At 39.8% G+C, this 17,956-nt stretch overlaps 1 protein-coding gene and 1 long non-coding RNA gene across 3 annotated transcripts in view; one reads left to right on the top strand and one right to left on the bottom strand.

Moving 5' to 3' along the window:
* UBE3D (ubiquitin protein ligase E3D) overlaps positions 1-11,286 on the top strand; it is a 50,521-nt gene extending 39,235 nt beyond the window's left edge. For both annotated transcript variants that reach the window (XM_083730689.1, XM_083730688.1), the window contains one exon: positions 10,874-11,286. In XM_083730689.1, the coding sequence (XP_083586815.1) occupies positions 10,874-10,886 (13 nt within the window). In that variant the 3' untranslated portion in view covers positions 10,887-11,286. The remainder of the gene's footprint in view (positions 1-10,873) is intronic.
* LOC310840728 overlaps positions 1-17,956 on the bottom strand; it is a 56,967-nt gene that overhangs the window by 20,018 nt on the left and 18,993 nt on the right. Inside the window, exon 3 of the long non-coding RNA XR_014562053.1 lies at positions 403-488. This is a non-coding gene — a long non-coding RNA (uncharacterized lncRNA). The remainder of the gene's footprint in view (positions 1-402; positions 489-17,956) is intronic.

Here is a 17,956-nt window from a genome sequence, read left to right as displayed (position 1 = left end):
ACTGGCCACTAAGAATGTGAAACCACAGCCAGTATGGAAGTAGATCAAGTTCATGAAGCAGGAACAAAGCACTCTGCTTCTCCAACTCAATCCACTGTTGCTTCCATGCTGTGAGAAAAGGGAGTCTTATATGTAGTGTAGAAGTAAAGTGTGGTAAAATGTGTGCTGAGTTGCAGTCTGGTATTTGTGTGTGTCTCTCCAATCCGGCATATAGATTGTGTGGGTGAATCCTATAACAGGTGGTGAGAGCAGTGTTGTTTGTATGGTGGTTGTGGCAGAAATGGGATCAGAAAAGTATTTAAAAACCAACACACAATGTCTTGCTTTAATAAATGAGAACAATTTATCCCTAAAAGCTGCTCTTCCCCCCTAGTTCTTTTGGAAATATTTTGTGTGACCTACTTGAGCAAACATGAAAAATGGTTTTTCTATCCTTTTGTGACAGGGCAAGCTTAAGGATGAGTTCCAAAGTCTCTTGGCGTAGGTAGCTCTAATAGAATGAGTATTAATTAATCTTTGACTGCTAATGCCTCACCTCTTCAGCATCTATATTTGTCTTCCCAACTCTTGCTAATTATAGGTAGTTTTTAAAGGGCAGCATTTCCCAAGGCTAATGCAGGATAAGTTCAAGAGGTCTTTTCAGTTTTACACACTAGAAGCACAGAAACTTACACATTTCTTGCCATAAGAGTTTCAAGAGTGATCGCCATAAAACAACAAGCAGCTAAATTACATCCATGGTGTGAACAATACCAACATTCAGACATCTAGGTGTATAAAAAAGTATTAACCTGATGCTGAAAATATGTGAGACTTGAAGTCAGGTGTGCTTCACTGGGGAGAGTGTTCTGAAAGCAGAGTGCTACTGCAGAAAAAGTCCTTATTGAAGAATCTGTATATTTTAGATTTGGAAGGTCATGATAATATTTTTTGGCTGGCATGCTTATTTGTGGTATGAAAAGGCAAAAGTAAATAAAGGTTTCACAAACCATATAATTGGGAAAAAATTGTATAGAATATGGGATAAATATAAAAACTTATTGGAGACTAAAACACCACTTTGGTTTTTGCCTTTGGAAGCCATAGCGGTAAAAAAGAAAAATACGATGGAAAGTTGAACGACTTAGAGAAATTTGCTAAGAGAGGAGGGTGGAGAATTTAAATTAAAAGAGTTTAAGGATTTATCAGGGATGTTAACAACATGGTTACAATAGCATCATTTGAATGAAGTATTTAAAAAGGATACCAAGTGGATGTTTGAGGAACAACTATCACAACTAGAGAGAGACCTGTTAAACTGTAATGTTGAAGTGATATCTAAAATGTATAAGATGTTATTGGAATGGGAGACAAAGGATGAACAAGTGAAATAGTCAGTGATACATTGGGCAATAGATATTGGTCATAACATAGAAATGGAAGCATAGGAACAATTATGGAATATGGATATACAATTTACAGCATGTTATGGTTTAAGAGAAAAATATATGAAAATGTTATATAGATGATACCCAACACCTAGTAGATTGGCAAAAATGTATTAATCAAAATCGAATAAGTGTTGGAAATGTAAAGAGAAAGGATGTATCTTTTCCATATGTGGTGGTCTTGCAATAAGGTTAAAGCTTACTGGGAAATGATATATAATGAATTTAAAAAGATGCTTAAGATTCATAAAAAACCCCAGAAGCTTTTATCTTAGGAATTATGGAATCAGAACTACCTAAATAGAAATTTATTTTTGTATGTGCCCATAACTGCAAAAATGTTACTTGCCCAAAAATGGAAGGAAGAAGAGGTCCCAGTGAGATAATAATGGTTACTGAAACTAATGGAGTATGCAGAAATGGCAAAACGTACCAGAAGAATAAAAAATAAAGATAATAAACTTTTTAGAAAGGAATAGAAATGGTTTATTGAGTATTCACAAATAAACTGTAAGCAGATCAAGATATTGGCAGGATTGTTATATATTTTTGAAACTGCAGGTTTTTATATGATATATATATATGAGAATAGATGAATAAAAGAATAAGACAATTTAGAGTATGAAGGAGAGGACAAAAATAAATGTAAAGAACTGAAGAAAGGGAAGGGAGTCGAAGTCAGGTATGTTAAAATTATCATTGAATAATTGTAATGTATATAAATGAAAATTATAAATTATATAAAAAAAGAAAAGGTCCTTGTACAGCCTCTTTCTGCACCTCCCACAGAGAGCTTAATTAAATAAGAGCATTTGAAGATGACCTGAGGGGTCTGGGTAGGTTCATATGGGCAAAGAAACTCAATTAGTCAATGGGGTCCTGAGCCACATAAAGCTTTATAAGGTTAAAGCTAGCACCTTGAATTTGACCTGCAAAGTTGGTTGCTGCTAGTTTGTTGATTCCATGTCACAAGCACTCCAGGGGACAGATTGATGCCTTCTGGGGAATAGTTAGTACAGGTGACTAACCAGTCCTGATGTGGAAAGAGAGCGTGGTCAATCCCCAAGGCTGGGGGGAATTATGGTTCAACAACACCTGGAGGGCCAGAGTTTGCCCACCCATGACTTGATGCTTTCTGCTGCTGTTCCATGACAGCCAATCCTGTTGGATCACTATGGCAGAAGCCAAAGTACTACCTTTTGCTTCTCTTGAAAGGTGGAACTATTCTGTTTCTAGGGCAACCAAAACAGAAGGCAGCAGCAGAATGAAAAGCTGGCGAGCTGGTAACTGGGGGAGACCCAGTGGAGTATTAGTTAATTTTGTCTTTCCAATCTGTTTAAGTGTGCGCTCTCTCTCTCTCTCTCTCTCTCTCTCTCTCTCACACACACACACACACACACTGAGGCATTATCTTTCCTTTTTGTGTGTGTGCTGTGGTTTAAATTGCTTCATATGGAACATATGTGCTGCTACGTTTGCTTCATTAGCTGAGGCATGCAGATATTTGTGGTAATTGCCTTACTGCAAAAGGCAATATGGATTTTTTGTTGGAGTCTCTCTCTCTCTCTCTCTCTCTCTCTCTCTCTCTTTATTATTCTAGATCATTGGCAGTGTTATTAGAAGCAACCCCAGTGGCCAGACTTAGACATGGTTGTACCTTTGGTGAAAAGTCCTAGTGACACTCTCACACTGTTTCTCTATTTGTTTGTTTTCATGGTGCACAAATGAAGAGTGGCAGCAGGAAAATTATGCCCCTCTCTAACCCGGCTGCATGGCATTGCTTTGTGGTAAGGCCAGATCTGGATAGGCTTGTATACAATCCCTTATAGGTCTTTGTCACTCATAATCTGACAACAACACAGGATGAACTGTTTATAATATGACTGCAAGGGATAAATATATACACATGCTCAGAATAAACTGGAGTTTTTACATGACCATTAAATGCCTATTTTTAATAAATCGATTGCCCCCCACAATTTAAAAGCTATAAGCAAGTGGTGCTTTTGTTAATGCACACAGGTTCAGTTTCAAGCCAAATATTGCAGTTCTCTTAGTGCTGTTTTCATATCCAGGACTATCCAGTATTCCTTTCCATCAATAATACACCTTTTTGACACCTGGAGAAATAAATTATTGCACAGTCTATTCAGACATGACAAACAGTAGGTGAATATTGAAATCCTGTCACTAGTGAATTGCACATTGAAAACTGTTAGGATTCCTGCTCCGTGTTTGCAGTCATGAGATTGTTGTCTCTCACATGATGGTGTATGTTCATTCCACAGTATGGGAAGTGATGGAGACAGGATGTTTTGGTATTACTGTATTCCGTGAAGTGGGATTATTGTCCTTTGTTTTCCTTCTTTACTGTCTGATGAGAAAGAGGAAGGAGCAAAGTCAGAATGCTCCGAGTGTATTGTATGTAAATAAAAGTAGATTAGACAAAATGCTGTGCTACTGAGTTCTGTTACGCATGATGCTCAAACTCTGTGGATCCCTAAGTGTGCTGATGCTTCTTGGTATCAGTTGCTGTGATGTTCGGGTCGAAGAAAGCTTTTGAAGCTCCCGAACGACCAGGAGGGAGAGAACATGCCAGTCGGGCATGTGTCTCTGCCAGGGTCCTACACAAGAGTAGGACACTCCTAACATCATAGTTAGATGATAACCACATTTGGATATTATTTGGGTGCTTATTCAAAATACCATAGTTCCTCACCCTGCAGAATTTCTGTTATTTTTTAGTTTGCTTATTGTATTGTTCTTAGGTCTCTTAAATGATTGTATCAGAAATTGCATGCCTCTTTGGGAAAATACCGCGTTTTGACAAAATATATTAAAATGTAACATTTTGTTTTATTAAAGAAACAAAAATTTAAAATGTATCTAAGAGTCAGACCATGGGACAGAAAGGCAGGGAAAGCCCCCCCCCCCCATTTCTGCTTTAAAGTAATAGTGTCCACCTTAAGAATTTGGTAACATATTTTTGAAAGGCTTCCTGTCACCCTATTTAAGAATTAAAGTCAGCAGCAATGTGTGTTTTGTCTTTGCTTTCCTTCTGGCCATGTCTTGGCATGCTTATGTTGGCATTAGCAAAAGAGGCAGTTTAAAGTAAACACGTGCAACTATTGATCTTCAAAGGAAAACCATTCTCCATTTTGCCTTTTACCTCATAGCAGCTGCCTAGGGTAGTAAAAGTGAGGGTGTCTTAATCCATAGACTTAACTTTGAAAAATAAAAATAAATGTTGTATGATGTGGTCTTACGCGGAATTGGTTTACTGATACCACCCAGCCTAGTTCTGCTGACTTTGATCAGCAACAGCAGCTCTCTGAAGTTCTGAGGGAGAGGTCTGTCCCAGCCCTCCTGCTGTAACTAGAGTACATGCTAGGGGATCTCTAGCTGGCGGGAGTTGTAGTCTAGCAACATCTAAAGGGTCACTGGTTCTGTTCCCTGGTCTACCTTATTGGTTATTTAAGGTGCAGTTCAGTTAAAATTGCTTTCTTAATGGCAGACAGTACGAAATTTAAAGTGGGGTGCATCATATGCATTTCCTAATGATCCTACCTGGCCCTTGACATCAGCCCCAGTAGGATCAGACAGGAGTGGATCAAGGGCAATACTTTATTTAGTGGTGGAACTCCTTTACTGGCAAGCTCCATCATCATGCCTCCTCCTTGGCTACTTTTCAAAGGCACTGAATACTTTCCTCTTTCACAAGGCCTCTTATGAAGAAATTCTGATTTCTGCACGTGTGATTTTTGTCCTGTATTTTAATATTTGATTTTTCACTGTATGATTGCTGTGAACTGCTATGGAAGGATTTGTGTTTTGAAAGGCAAAAGAAATCAGTAATGTGAACCCCTTTCCTTCAGTCTCTTACATTCATTCTTTCTTTCACTTTGAAGTAAATGTATATTTCAGGAGCTGTTCAAAAGCAGCTTATTTAGCTAATTGTTCACAGCCTGCCTTGGAAGCTTCATTGTTTTCTTGCCGCTTTGGTAAGGACCATGTGACTAATGTCAAGTCTTCATGTGTCTCCTCGTGAATTGCTTGCCCTTTTCTTAGGCAAGAGGGCAGTGTTGAAAAAATAAATCCATTTCTTTTATCTCATTCGAGCCAGGCATTCTATTTGCCACCACCGTTCAAAACTTTGGCTTTTCCTTTGACTTTGAGCTCTTCCTCACCTTCTCATTCATTTCTTGTATCAAAGCATCTCTATTGCCAACTCCAAAGAATAGTTTCTGTATGGCAAACTTGGAAAGCCTTGTTTTCTTAAAACACATTGCTTGTCAAGGGGAAGCTTTTGCTTCCCAGCTTTTCTAAGCAGAAGCGATAATGGCTATCAGCTTGCAAAGTTCTACTATTGGGAGTTATAAATGGAATTCACCTTAGAAGTTTTAAATGCTCTTTGGAACTGCCTTCCCCTTCCCTCAAACAACTTCAGTTAAATTTGCTTTACTGCTAGAATGCCATATTACTTTTTCTAGTTAGCTGCATCGGAATATACAGATCAAAAGATCATGAAGTAAATATGAGTAGATGTTACCAGATGACCAGTTGTCTGAGTTAGAAACCACAAGTGTAGAAAGCTGGGGCCGTGTGTGTTGTAGACGTATTCTCTTTAAAGCTGCAATACAACCATTGCATTTTGTAGTGAATCCCAAACAAGAAACAAAACTTCATAAAGTAGGGGTAGCCAACATGATGTTTATGTATATATATTGAATTATGCAAAAGGAGAACATAATAAATAACATCAACATAGAAAAGTGAAAAAGCATTAGGAAATCCTCAGTATGCTACCCAAAACTTTCCTGTGTCCTGTTTGGTACTGCTAGCTTTTTGATTATTAATGCTTGAGGTCTTCAAGCCACAGGATTATGGGAATCCCATTCTGGGTCCTATGCAGTAGCACTGTGCTATATTCACTAACACCCTCCAGCTATACCCTTCATAACTCGCATTCCGCAAATCTTGATCTAATACTTTCATTTATAGACACTATATGCATATTATTTATATTCACCATAGCCACATTCCATAGTGTGTGTATATCTTATGTTCTTACTGATATTTATTTAAAAAGTGTATTACTCCCTGCTGGGATATGCAAAATACTGAGCTTTTGACTTTTGTGTTTTTTTGCATTTGCTTTGGTGTGCGCTGTGGGTAAAGCCTCAGTGCCTAGGACTTGCTGATCACAAGGTCGGCGGTTCGATTCCCCGCGGCGGGGTGAGCTCCCGTCTTTCAGTCCCAGCTCCTGCCCACCTAGCAGTTCGAAAGCACCCCTAAGTGCAAGTAGATAAATAGGTACTTCTTTATAGCGGGAAGGTAAATGGCATTTCCGTGTGCGGCACTGGTGCTGGCTCACCAGATGCCGCTTAGTCACGCTGGCCACGTGACCCAGAAGTGTCCTCGGACACTGGCTCCGCGCTGGCTCCCGGCCTCTTGAGCGAGATGAGCGCGCAACCCTAGAGTCAGACACGACTGGCCCGTACGGGCAGGGGTACCTTTACCTTTACTTGGTGTGCTCATTGTGAATTGCAGCCTTGGTAGAGTTTTTATTTTTATATTAAAAAAAATGTAAGCATCCAGGTGTTGTAAGAGCTTTAGGAAATCAGTATCATCATTGCATTGGGAAATGAATAGGCCATCAATAATTATAACAGTACTATGTGCTGAAGGACCTTGTTTTTATGAAAGGAAGGAGAGACTTAATTGTATTAGAATATATTTTGCTATGTTCTGGGTATGAGAGGCGCTTCCTTCCCTTTATAGTTCTTAGCTGGGGGGGGGGGGGAAATGTGGTACTTGTGGTCCTCCAGATATTGCTGGTGTATAACTCACGCCATCCCTCACTGCTGTCTCTGTCAGCTGAGGCTGATGGGAATCTGAATCTAACAACATACAAAGGTTCACAAGTTCCCCATCCTTAGGAATTTGTGGAGTAACCTCTGAACAAAACATTCCTTCAGTTACTGTCCTTTGCTTCCTTGCCCCCTCCCCCCTAATTATGGAGGCACTTAATAACATCCAGGACTTGTGGAGCTTCCCAGCATGCTCAGTGGCAATTAGAATAACATTGGCATAGGGGGGATAAACTTTCTGTGATACAAGGCAGTATTAGGTCTGTAATTGCCTGTGCAGATGACACATCACTGTTCCAGAGATCACGAAAGAAGGTGGCAGCGGGGGGGGGGGGGGGAGGTCAGATTCCATGTAATGAGGCTTTTCCTGCTGTGTTACTATAGCCCTATGACTATTCTTCCAATTCCTCCCCTCCCCCTTGTAGTTTCAGTAGTTTCTATCTTTTCAAAAGGCAATAAATTATTTGGACACCCCTCCCCCGGTGATATTATTCATTTATATAGATTTATCACCTGCCCTGTTTAGTAGACTCACTGTTGAAACTAAAAGCATGAAACTCTAGCGAAATGGAATAAAAAAATTCATCAAATTTAAACTCTGCTGACTTGATCCTAAACCATTAAAGCGAGAGCAACCTGGTTGATTTTACATTGCTTTTGAAATGTCCTCAGGCTTGTTAGTACTCAGGTCACTTCAAGGTAAAGTCTGAGGCACCTAAGTCCAACAACTTGCTGAAGGTAAGCAGGTTGGGTCCTGTCAGTGCCTGGATGGGTGACCACCTGAGAACCACATGTATGGCACCTTTGGTTCTATGATAGAGGAAAGGAAGGATATAAATTCAAGAAAATGAATCTTCTCACTGAAACTGCCAAACCATTTTCAAAGATCACTTGACCTACTTCAGTTTGTCTTCAGTGTGCGTACACTTATTTTCCCCCACTTGGAAAATAGAATTATGATAAGTTTATAGTTGTATCCAAAAGACACCTTTTCCTGTGTGAAACTGCCTGTCAGTTCAGATGTTCTGAGGTCCTTTTCCAGGTTCCCCCTTCCCATTTCAGAGTCTAGGGTGGTGACTACTGGTGAAGAGCACCCTGGCTGTGGAACTCCCTCCAGGTGCTCATTAGCTTGACCCTTTCATTATTATTGTTTAGGCACCATATTGTATGCTCTTGCCAAGGACATGTATCTCTGTTAACATCTGAACCTTACTCATATGTGTTCAGGACCCTGAATGTTTGGGGAGAATTTTGCTCTGGTGCTAGGCTAATCTCGTCCCTCTATTTTGCTGGAGGATAGGCTGCTATAAGATCAGCAGACTTGGCATGGGAACTAGCATGTTTTACCAATTATATAGGAACACAATGTGGGTAACGCTAGAGACTTTGGCTTGGTATCAGAGTGCCCTTGTAAGTTATCAAGGAAGATTCTACCTAAAGAAGATTCCACCTAAATATTAGGAAGAACTTCCTGACAGTAAGAGCTGTTCGACAGTGGAATTTGCTGCCAAGGAGTGTGGTGGAGTCTCCTTCTTTGGAGGTCTTTAAGCAGAGGCTTGACAACCATATGTCAGGAGTGCTCTGATGGTGTTTCCTGCTTGGCAGGGGGTTGGACTCGATGGCCCTTGTGGTCTCTTCCAACTCTATGATTCTGTGATTCTAAGAAGGAACAGACGACTCCAGAAATTTTACAAGGGGGTTTTGTGCATAAAGGTAGATAGAAAATAAATTGCAGATCTAATTATTTAAGGCTGTACCAAAGGAAAGGGGAAAGGAGAGAAAAGCGAGGATGGCAGCAAGCTAAAGGCAATTGTGCACTGATGCTTCAGTGCTTGGGAGAAGAAGGAAGGGAATGTTGAAAGTTGATGAGAGAGGAGAATGGAGGCTTAGAGTGAGAAGGAGAGGGATGTAGAAATATTAATACTACCGTACTTTCTTTATGACCTGTTGGAGGGTGAGAAAGTTGATAAATCCTCATTTTCAAGGCTTTGTTGAACAGAGATGGTGGCATTTGACACCCAGACCAGGGCTTCCAAGAGAATACTGGGCAGGCTAGCACCCTGTCGGACCATATTTAAGGAGTAGACACAGTCCAGAAAAGGAAAGTACATCATAAACAAGGGTTCAGATCTACAGGCAGGCAGAGAGAGAAACAGCTGTGGGCAGTGTGGATGCCAAACAGGATTCTCCTGAACTAAAAAGAACAAAGACTAGAGCAGTTATAGAAAACAAAAACTAGGGTGGCCGCTGAAGGGGGAATTTTCTGAAGAACAAAAGGGCTTTTCTGAATAGAGCTGCTCTAATCTGGATGGGTGTTGAAAGTCAAAGGATTACTCAGAACTCTCAGATGCCAATGGCAAGCAAATTGTTTTCCCGATTTCAGTAGGAGCTGGGGGAACCTTGGCTTTTGTGAGTCTAAGATGCTCCTTAGATTGGGGGGGGGGGGGCAGGATCCTTTCTTGCTCATGTCAAAAGAGGTTGGCAACTAGTCCTGCAAACACACCCTGTTCTTGCCAGTTGACTGTCATAGACGAAGGCTTTTAATACAGAATGAGAGATGTAGGAGACAAAATGGAGGCAAGCTAATGTTCTCTGGCAACAGTGCAGTCTTACCTTGTCTGCCTGTGCTATAACTGCACTTAGCAGCCATCGGCTTTGGCTGCTTTTATTTGTAATTGTACTGCTGGTTTTTATTTTCATTTTAAGCCCTGCAGTTGAGTGTTTATTATGCTGCTTGTTTTATAAGCCAAGTTGTTTTAGAGAAGAATGGTAGGGCAATAGAGTGATTAAATCTACTAGGTGCTAAAATTCAAAACATTAAAATACTTTTATATTACCATACTTAAAAGACCAAACAGTAGATAATTAAGAGTTCCAATCTATTTGTAAATTCTCAGCTAGGCTTCTTCTGCAAAATCTCCTGTGATGCTAGGTCTTTGAGGCTTATTAAGTTGCAAAGTGGAACTTTGGCTAACTCAAAGAAAAGGGTTCTTTGTACTTTAGAGCACAGTTTGTCATGCAGTTCACATCATTTGCATGTGAAGTAAGAACTCCATTTCTAATCTATTTTCACAGAAAATGTTGAACCCAGTGTTTAATGGGTCATATCTCTGAGCAGAATGTTAGGAACAAATTAAGGGAGGGCAGGGAATAACATTTATTTGATAAGATCAGTTTGGGGCCATTTCCCCTTATACAGTCATACCTCGGGTTAAATATGCTTCAGGTTGAGCATTTTCAGGTTGCATTCTGCGGCAACCCGGAAGTAACGGAACGGGTTACTTCCGGGTTTCGCCACTCGCGCAGACTCTCAAAATAACGTCACGCTCATGCGCAGAAGCAGCGAATTGCAAACCGTGCAGACGCGGTTTGAGTTCTGCTCAGAATGCGAACGGGGCTCCGGAACGGATCCCGTTTGCATCCAGAGGTACCACTGTAAGTGATAAAGGGACTTCTCTGCATTCTCTACGAGGCAATATGTCACAGATAGCAGCATTGTTGGGGGGAGCAGAGGGTGTCCATTTTTTAAAACTGTGCAGGAGCTAACTTCTTGGGTATGTTTTGTTTCCATTGCAGGTTGCATTTTTGAAGATGTGAAGGAACCTGGTCTGATCCTTTTGAAAATAAATTCCTGTCAAGATAACCTTCAGCTACAAAGAACTGTGGATCTAAGTTACCAAGTGGGGATGTCCCCCCCCCCCCCCGAAAGTGATTGTGAAGTTCCTAAGCCAAAGGAAAAAAGCAGTTAATTGTATATTTAACTTGCTGTTTGTTGACTTTGGAGTTTGGAGAAGTTCAAAGAATGTGATGGAGGCAAGTTGGTCAAGCAGAGAAGCCAATTTTGCAAGGCTTGAGTTCAGAGAGCAGCTTAATTTGGGATGTCTGGAGTCTTTGAGATCGCTTGTGAAGAACTACTAATTCTCCAAGGAGAAGTCAATTATCTTCTGCAGCAACTGAAGCTTTAAAAAAAATAAAAATCAAGGAACACACAGTGGCTGACTTGCCCTTCTAGGAAACAAAATCTTCAGAGCTTTGTGAGCCCTTGACCTAATGGAATGTGAGTGGGAAAGGGAGTGACAGAGGGTGGGGGAAGAAGGTTTGCCTGCCCACTATTTGTGGCTCAGATTCTCCCTCAAGGGAATCTCACCCTCAGCAGAAAAATGGTTTTCAATCCCTGCTTTTATGATAAAAAATTTTTTTGGTAAACTGTGAACCCTGATTGCCAAGAAAAGCCTAAATGTTTTTAGATTTAACAGCAGATTATTCCAAGGTAATGTTGGTTAAGGGCTGGTCCCTGCATGTATTTGCACCACTTGATTTCTGAGATTAATGTGTGAGCTGTCTGCATTTAAAAAAGCATTGAGTCTGAGATGATATTGAAGTGATGGAGCTGAGACAGTGTGTCATGTGCTGGATCAACAGCAAATGTTCAGGGTGCTGGGTTGCAGAAAGCATCAGTGGGACTTAGTTACTCACAGAAACATACTTGCTGCAAAGAGAGGCTGACGCGCCACAGGGCTGCTGTGTGATGTATTAGAGACCACCAAACTACCTAAGGTTTGCAAATTTAAATGGTTTTCTCCCTTTCAGCTAAATGGGAACACAAGGCCATGTCTGCAGAAAGGTTGCAGTGTATTTTGTGCCTCGGAAGCGCAAGGTATAATATATTACAGAGCACTCCAGTGCACCTCCTGAAGGCAAGCAGACCCCCCAAGAGCAGCACCGTATCAGGGGTTGTGCTTCATGGCTTCTCTGTCTCAGTTGCTCATGGGTCCAGCTGTGGTGTGGAATGCATGACTGATTGCTCATGAAAGCAGTGTGTAATTGACCCATGTAAAAGTTCCAGTGCACACAAACAGATGCAAATCAGTGTGCATCCTTATCATCAACAATAATTTTCTGTAAATGTGCAAAGGACTACAACATACATCACACTATTAAGATGGCATTTTTCATGTACAAAATTGTGTCCTGACACTTGGCAGAGAATTCCATGGGAACTTTTTTTTTTTTTTGAAGTTTTCCTTTATTTTAGCCCAGCACAAAGGTGAGCGTACACAGCAATTCCATTGCACGGCTTGTGCAGGCTGTTTTCTCAGATTACCAGACTTGCCCTTTAATAGACTTTGATTTATGTGGTCCTAATAAGAGCGGAGCAGGCAAAGGCCTTTATTTGAGCATTGAAAAGAAAGCAGATATGGGACAATTTACAGCTTGCGCTTAGCTGCAAAAAAGGTCTTTTGCCAAATGACTGAGGAAATATATTTCAGGCTGATGAAAAGCCACTAAATCTGGAAGGCTTTAAAAAATAAATGGCATTTTAAAGGGGAAACTTGAGCTGCTCTTGTAGCTCATCCTTACTAATTATTAAAATCCTATTCTGAAGCTGTGATTTACAAACATAGTTTGACTGTTGTGAGCTCTCTTCAGTTTGTGAAGAAAAAAATGTCAATTCCCATCCTGCAAATGGATATGTAGAAGACCTGGAATTTTTGCAACCCTCTGCTTACTCTGCCAAAGAAGTAATGGGGAATCTAATTTGTCATCACTCATGAAGCAAGAGGACGTCTCAAAATGATGCTCAATGTAAAAATAAATTTGCTATTTTTCTTGAAGGAAATGATTGACCATTGTCAGAAATTCTTTAGATCTCCCACAAGATCTCTCAAAAGTAATGAGAAGCTTGTTTGCAAAGATAATAATTTTGCATGGGCAATATACAACAACAGGCAGTTTAAACCTTATAAGAGAGGTGCCATAATTTGCAAGATGTTTCATATCTATAGTTTATACCTATTACATTACATTATTACAGCGATGGGAGAAACCGTAATTACTTAACTCTGCTTTGGCATCTCGGTAATGGTTGCCTGTTTGTGGAATGCATTCCCTGGTGACATGTGTATGTCTTCATTAACTTTCAAGAAAAACTTAAAAACATTTCTATTCGCTCAGGCATTTAGTGGCTAAAAGATACTGTTCCTAGAAACCTTGAAATTATTAGCTATGAGGGTATGTTTTAAAATGTTTAAATTGTTTTTAAATAATTGTTTTTAAATAACATTCTTACCTTATTTTTAATAGCACAGTTTTACTGCTTTGTGTCTGCTGCCCTTGGCTCCTTTGGGAAAAGGGATGGGATGAAAATTTAATAATAAATAAAACTCATCTCCTTCCTCCAACCCTGGTTCCTGTCTCGAGGGAGGTACACAACTTGCTGCCCCCTCCCCCTGGCTCAGCCTTGGGGGGGGGGGCTGCCTCTGCCACACACTTCTTGGAACCGTGCCAGCCAGTCCCTGACAGGTGCCTTATTATAAAAAAATTATCGCCATCTCCACTGGGTGGTTACTATTTCCTCATTATTATTGTTTTCATTTTTGAAAAGGAAGGGTTTTTCAGAATTGCTTCCCTTCATTGTTCTCTCTGTTTGTCAAAAAGCTGCTTCAGGAACTCTATACCCAAAGGCATTGAGGAACTTGAAGCTGTTTGGCCAGGGCTTCCACATGAGAAGGTTACAGTGAAAAATGATTCCCGTCAAACGAAAACTGATTTGGCATCATTAAATATGGGCAAGGTGGTTCACGTTGCGCAGGCAGTAAGCCACATGTCGGTGCGCCCATAACTTTCAGAGCAGTTACCTGGCAGAAACATCCCTGGACTCTCATCTGTGAACACTTGTTTCCTGTCAAATTATATCCAAATATGCTCTGTTGCATTGACAGTTTTGTCTTTTTATTTTTGGCCCTCCATCTCCTTGTGCCAAAATCTCTCCTTGAGCCTTAAGTAAATTTTTGAATCTTTTTCAGTCTTTTATTTTCCCCAGACCAATGTTGATGTGATGCAGTTTTTTAAGTTGTCAAATGACTGCTAGAAGATATTATGTCCCAGTTCCAAACATGCCTGTATAGGGTTGAAGCTTTGTTTATTAAGGATCCACAGTGATTATATACAGCAGACCCACTGCTCCAAAGGAAATTATTCTGTGCTAAAGATCTTGGCACTTTTTATTTTAAAGCAACCTAAATCCCTCTATCTTCTTTTTTTAATGCTGAATTTTAATTCTGATAATTCCAAATTCTCTCAAAATAGACAGCTCTCCCGGGTTTTTGCGCGTACATTGACCTTTGAGATGATCAATAATGGTTTCTTCTGTTACAAGTCACAAGGGGATTACCTGGTATTTAAAACAAACGGAGTGCGTAAACCAGTCTAGTTTTACTTAATTTTAAGTGTTGTTTCCAATAGTGTCTCAAGATTAAAAACAAATAATTGATGAATAAGTAAACAGGATGGTTTAAAATGTGTTACTTCATTGAATCAATCTGTACGCAAATCCTTGAGAAGCTGTGCAGGTATGACTTTAACTGGACTGAACTAGTGCAGAGATGCAATGGAATGCAATTGTTAAGGTTGGACTGTGACACTGACAGGCAATAAAAGATCCAGGTGGCTACAGGCAAACCAATTCAGTAGGACCTGGATTTAGAGTTTAAACATTTTGTAGGGCAAGACAAAGTCATCCTAACCTGTGGTGACTGCTTGATGAATGCTGTAAGTTCAAAAAGAAGAGGGAAGAAATGAGTTAAGAAAAGCAATCTGTTATGCATACTGCTTAACCAGGTAAGTGGAGCTAAAGAAAATGTAGGGTTCTGTTGTTGTTTTTATTTGTTGAGCAATAATTCATTTCCAGTGGTTTTGTACCAGGGATAAAAAAGCAGGTGATGGATAAATTTTCCTCTCTCCTACATAATCATGCCCCAGTTTCAGAATTAATGCTTTTGGTAAGCGCTTACTAATAACACTGAGCAACGCTGTCTAGAAAGTAGGATAAAAATACACCAAAACCAGGAAGCATCCAGGGATGACGTGCAAAAAAAGGGAAATGAATCTAAACAATTGTTAAACTTTTTTTGTGTGGTTGAACATCTTAGAATGTATTATAATAAAAAATTCTAGTGTGTCCCCTGGTAAATAAAGTTCAGACAGCTGTGTTCGCCATGAAATATTTAAAAGTACAGGTGGAGGTGGTCCTCCCACATGATTTTGCCATACAAGTTGTTTTCAACAACAGAAACTTTTAGATAGGTTTAAAAACGAAAAAATGGGTACGGTCTTTGAACTTAGTTTTTTATTATTTTTAAATTTGCATGTGTCGTGACTGTTTCTAGTATAAAATAGGTTTTATTATTAGATATCTGACCTGTTAGAATGTGTATTGTAATAAATTAAAGTTTTTATACTTTTTATGTGTGAACAGTTCTTATTATCTTTTTAGAGAAGCCCTTGACAAAGGCATTTTTGGCTGAATCATGTAGGGCACATTGTATAAATAAATAATCCACCCCTTCTTTCTTTCTTTGGTTATCTGTGAGATTCATTTCTCCTTTTTACTCTGTCTAAAAACTGTATTTTCTGAAATGCACTCTCAAGTAACTCATCTGAAACATTTTGCTTGGAATGACTTCTCAGGACATTTTTATGCTGCTACTTCTCCCTCCTCCACAAAACCCGCCATAAAGTTCTTGGCACAGCCCGTTACTGTGCTTATCCCCTGTTGAAACTGCACACATAAGTACATATGACTGAACTGAACATACATTCCTTCCCCTTTGTACCTTAATTCCTTCTCTTTGTCAAATCATAGACCAGGAAAATACACATGGTTGGACTCCCATCAACTCCAGCCAGCATGGCCAAGATTCATGAAAGGCACCATGTTGACTACCTATGCCTTAGACTATAAATTACTTGTGGAAGGGGCATGTCATCTTGCTGTTTAGTCTGCAAAATGTCATACACACAAATGGGGTTATATGGGGGGAGCTGGAGCTCAGTGGTGGAGCACATACTTCTCATACTGAAGGGCGCAGATAAAATCCCTTCATAGACCCTCGAGAGCTTCTGCCAGTCAGCATAGTAGAGAATGCTGAACTAAGGGGATCAACTGTATAAGACAGTGACTCCTATATGTACCCAACAATAAACACAGAAGCCTTGTGTACCTTGATGTCAGCAAAGCATTTCTAACCACTAAATACTTTCTGTTTGAGATCACCTAACTAAAATATGGACATTTGCAATATCTACTGTTATTTTCTATGTTCTTGAATTTGCTGCTTTTTTATTCTGTGTGATAGACACATCTGTGCCAGTCACAAGACTCCATATTCCTATACCAGCTGGATCCTCATCCGATGAAATATATTACCTTACAAATTTTGTATTATTCCTACAGACTAATACAGTGATAAATTTTTATATGATCTTGAAAAGGAGGGCAGATTTGCAAAACAAAACATTTCTCTTCAACCAGATCTTTGGCTGATTAATATCTTTCAGCCTTTTAAATGTGTTTGTGTAATGTTTTGTTGTCTCTGTTTTGACTATTTGTTCTTTTATCTTGTGGTTTTATCTTGTGAACTGCCCTGAGATTTTTTTGATGAAGGGCAGTAAAAGAAAGAAAGAAAGAAAGAAAAGAAAGAAAGAAAGAAAGAAAGAAAGAAAGAAACTTTAAAGTTAATTCAGTACTGGATAACTCCTGAGTTCAGGCTGAAACAGACCAATTTGTCTTTTACAGGGGGAGTACATTGGAGTGTGAATTCTGATTATTCAAGCATCTGCACACAGCCGTAGGGATTTCTTTTTTTAATTAAGAAATGCAGCCTGCAATAATCTTCTATGAGTACCGGTGAGTCGCATTTAACTCTAAAGTCATTAGGAATGTTAAAATACCATGTACAGAGAGAATCTTGAGTCTCAGAATGCACCAACACTGAAGTTACTGTTTTTGCTACTTACGTTTGTGATATAGTGTGCGACTGTTGTTCTAAACAGATCGTGCATGGAGAAGCATCTTAAAGAAATTCGCAACCAAAAATAAATGATGCCAGATGCCATATGACAATTTTTACAAGATTCAAAAAGGAAGAATGGGCTAGGACTGTCACTGCTCTTAAAACAAAAAGACAGGATCTCCAGGTGGTGACCTGTCGACTCATGACAGAAGAAAGACAGTTTATTTTATGGTTTATCAGTCTCCTTGTGCAATAAGCCTCTGGCTACATATACCAGTATATATATTTAAAGGAATTATGGTACCCAAACACAGCAAAATGCAAATGAAATGTGAGATTTTTATCCCCATTTGTATTGTAATGTGGGGAGCTAAGCTCTTTAAATTGGCAGTTTTCAGCACAGAATCACTTAACTCTATTGCACACATGCCAACTTCTATATCTTCTCAGAGCTGGCAGGAGAGATAAAGTACAAATCAGATGTGCATTTTAGATGTGTCAAATCCACACTGATGGCAACTGCATAAATTTGCTAGGTACAAGACCCCCTCCCCCACCAATTTGCCATAACAGAAAATCACAAGGCCAATCACTATTGGAAGTCTATTAATTCAGACTGTTTTCTCAGAGGAACCATGACAGTGGTGGTGCCCTAAGCCAAGCAGAAAGCATGCATGAAGTCCAAACAAACACGATGAACCACCTGATCTTTCCTGATTTACTAGAAGTTGCTCAGGGGGCCCTGTATGGGCTCTGTCTGTAAATATATGGTGCAGGCTCCACAACTGAGAATGTGCTTCCAAGGAGACTCCTCCCCCCTTCCCACACACATCAGCTCCTGGTAGTCTCTAGGCCAGGCTTCCTC

The sequence above is a fragment of the Podarcis gaigeae genome (genome assembly GCF_964106915.1).
Source record: "Podarcis gaigeae genome assembly, chromosome: 3".
Classification (NCBI taxonomy): Eukaryota; Metazoa; Chordata; class Lepidosauria; order Squamata; family Lacertidae; genus Podarcis; species Podarcis gaigeae.
The sequence above is the reverse complement of the archived record's forward strand: the minus strand, read 5'-3'. Positions and strand labels throughout refer to the sequence as shown.